Below are 2500 nucleotides of genomic sequence, written 5' to 3'. Positions count from 1 at the left end.
TCAGCCCAGTAGACGTAATTCTCATACAGGGTGAGGCCGTAAGGTTGCGGCAGGTCGCGAACAATGACCTGGAGGGCGTGTTCGGTCAGGGAAGGAGGGAGAGGGAAAGATATGTGGTTTGAGAGGGTGAGAGAGTAAGGGAGAGAGAAATATCATAGCTTCCCTTTAAGACGTAGAGTATACCTGGTTTTCTTTGGTTCTGAATATTGAAAAAATAGAGGACATGTTGTTGTGTCCCCTTAGAATAAAAATGAGGTCTAGTTTTCACTATAGTTTCCCCTTTAAAATGTAAATCATTGCTGGTTTTCTTTGGTTCTGAATATGGAAATAGAGGAAATGTGTTTTTTGAAACTGTTTCCCCTTAAAATACCAATTATCTCTTTTTTTTCTGATTCAGTATGTTTAAACTGTTTCTATTATAGTTTCTGCTTAGAATATAAATTATGTCACGTTTTCTTTGGTTCTGGGTTTGGAAGAGTAGAGAAAATGTTGTTATACTGGTTTTCACTACAGTTTCCCCTACAATACTTGCATGAACCGAGAGAACACACACACACACACACACACACACACACACACACACACAAACCTACCCTTTATCACTCACACCCCCTCAAAACACACCAACACACATACATACACACTCACCTCTCCATTACCCCCATTCAAAGCACACTTCAACACAAACAAACACACACACACACACACACACACACACACACACACACACACACACACACACACACACAGACTCACCTCTCTATTATACCCATTAAGGTCACTGCTCTCAATTAGGAAGTTATCAATGTCAGTCCAGTAAAGACGGCGATCTTTGAAGTCGATAGTGAGTCCATTACTCCGCCCCATCTTTGTGATAATGACGGTGGGCTGCGAGGCGTCCAGGTGTGCGTGGGATATGCTAGGCTGCTCCTTCTTCCACTCAGACCTGGCGATGGGCAATGGAGGTTTTGGTGAGGGGAGGAAATGGTTGAATAAATAATGGGTTTCTATGTTACAGTCCCTTCTTTGTTTTTTTATTCTTGTCTTTGAGATTCTGAGTTGCAATATCAGTGAGTACATAATTAAAATGGGGGTTTATTTCAATGGGATGGGGGAAAAAGGGATGTTTCATTGTGTGTGTGTGTGTGTGTGTGTGTGTGTGTGTGTGTGTGTGTGTGTGTGTGTGTGTGTGTGTGTGTGTGTGTGTGTGTGTGTGTGTGTGTGTGTGTGTGTGTGCAATGATGAAAATTTGGGGTCTCAGGGAGGAAAAGTGTCTGAGGCAATGTTTATGTGGGAAAAAGGGACAAAAAGATGAGCTTCACTTGAGAAGGGATGAAAAAAAAAGAGAAATCTGAAGAGTATTTATATAGAAAGACATAAAGAAGACTGGAATTTGAAGTAGAAACGTCTGTGTAGAGAAAGAAAAGAAAAGACTGGACATGCAGGGTCAGTCTCCCCCTCACTTACCAGTACATGTATCCCTGGCTGGGGTCAAGGGCCAGGGACTTTGGGTTGGCTATGTTCTGCCACAACAAAACTCTCCGGGAACTTCCATCCAGACGTGCCACTTCAATCCTGTTGTGGTGACGAGTGGTGAAGAAACACACACTAGATAATACATACATACATACATACATCTTTATATAAGCTAAATATTATAGCATTACCCCCATACCTTGATAATTTCCCCATTACTCCATGTATAAAACTCCCAGCTATTATTTCCCAGTTACCCATCATCACTGCCTTCCCCATTTCTTCCCTATAAAAAGCCCCATATCCCCATCATTCCCCAGTACCCATACCTTGACCACTTCCCCCATTACTCCATGTATAAACCCCAGCTATTATTTCCCAGTTACCCATCATCAATACCTTCCCCATTTCTTCCCTATAAAAAAGCCCCATATCTCCACCCTTCCCCAGAACCACATGCACCCCTTTCTCCCATTACCTACCATCCCCATTTCCCAAGACAGGAGCTCCCATATCCCCACTTATATTCCCAGTACCCACAATCCCCACCCACCTATTGTTCCCCATGTCAGCCCCAGTATATATTCCGAGCCAGCCAATCGACGGCCATTCCTTCAGGGTAAGCCAGTCCAAACTCCACCACGGGCTCCATCTGCGACCCGTTCATGAAGGCGCGGGAGATGGACTTCACACTGATGTCTGTCCAGTAGAGCCGGTTGTCGATGCTGTCAAAATCTATAGCTCTGAGAGAGAGAGGGAGGGAGAGTGAGTGAGGGGGTGAAGGTGGTGGTGGTGCTGAGCATACATCTATGAAGACAGACACAGACAAAAACAAGTACCTCAGATTTCTGCCTATAGTTTTCATGTACGAGGCAATTCAGGGTACAAAATTGGAGGATAAGTGTGTTGAAACCTCCCTCCTTTAAGAGTTCAAGTCACAGGAAGGTGGAAATACAGAAGCAGGCAGGGAGTTCAAGAGTTTACCAGAGAAAGGGATTAACAATTGAGAATACTGGTTAACTCT

The 2500-nt window shown here is 43.9% G+C and overlaps 1 protein-coding gene across 1 annotated transcript in view; it reads right to left on the bottom strand.

Annotated features, from left to right (window-relative positions):
• LOC135094460 (low-density lipoprotein receptor-related protein 6-like) overlaps positions 1-2500 on the bottom strand; it is a 21859-nt gene that overhangs the window by 10480 nt on the left and 8879 nt on the right. Inside the window, 5 exon segments of the mRNA XM_063994558.1 lie at positions 1-68; positions 757-946; positions 1468-1575; positions 2030-2049; positions 2051-2219. The exon segment at positions 1-68 is cut by the window's left edge and continues 64 nt beyond it. Coding sequence (XP_063850628.1) covers positions 1-68; positions 757-946; positions 1468-1575; positions 2030-2049; positions 2051-2219 — 555 coding nt within the window.

Source organism: Scylla paramamosain, chromosome 45 (assembly GCF_035594125.1).
Source record: "Scylla paramamosain isolate STU-SP2022 chromosome 45, ASM3559412v1, whole genome shotgun sequence".
In the NCBI taxonomy this organism is placed as follows: Eukaryota; Metazoa; Arthropoda; class Malacostraca; order Decapoda; family Portunidae; genus Scylla; species Scylla paramamosain.
The sequence above is the reverse complement of the archived record's forward strand: the minus strand, read 5'-3'. Positions and strand labels throughout refer to the sequence as shown.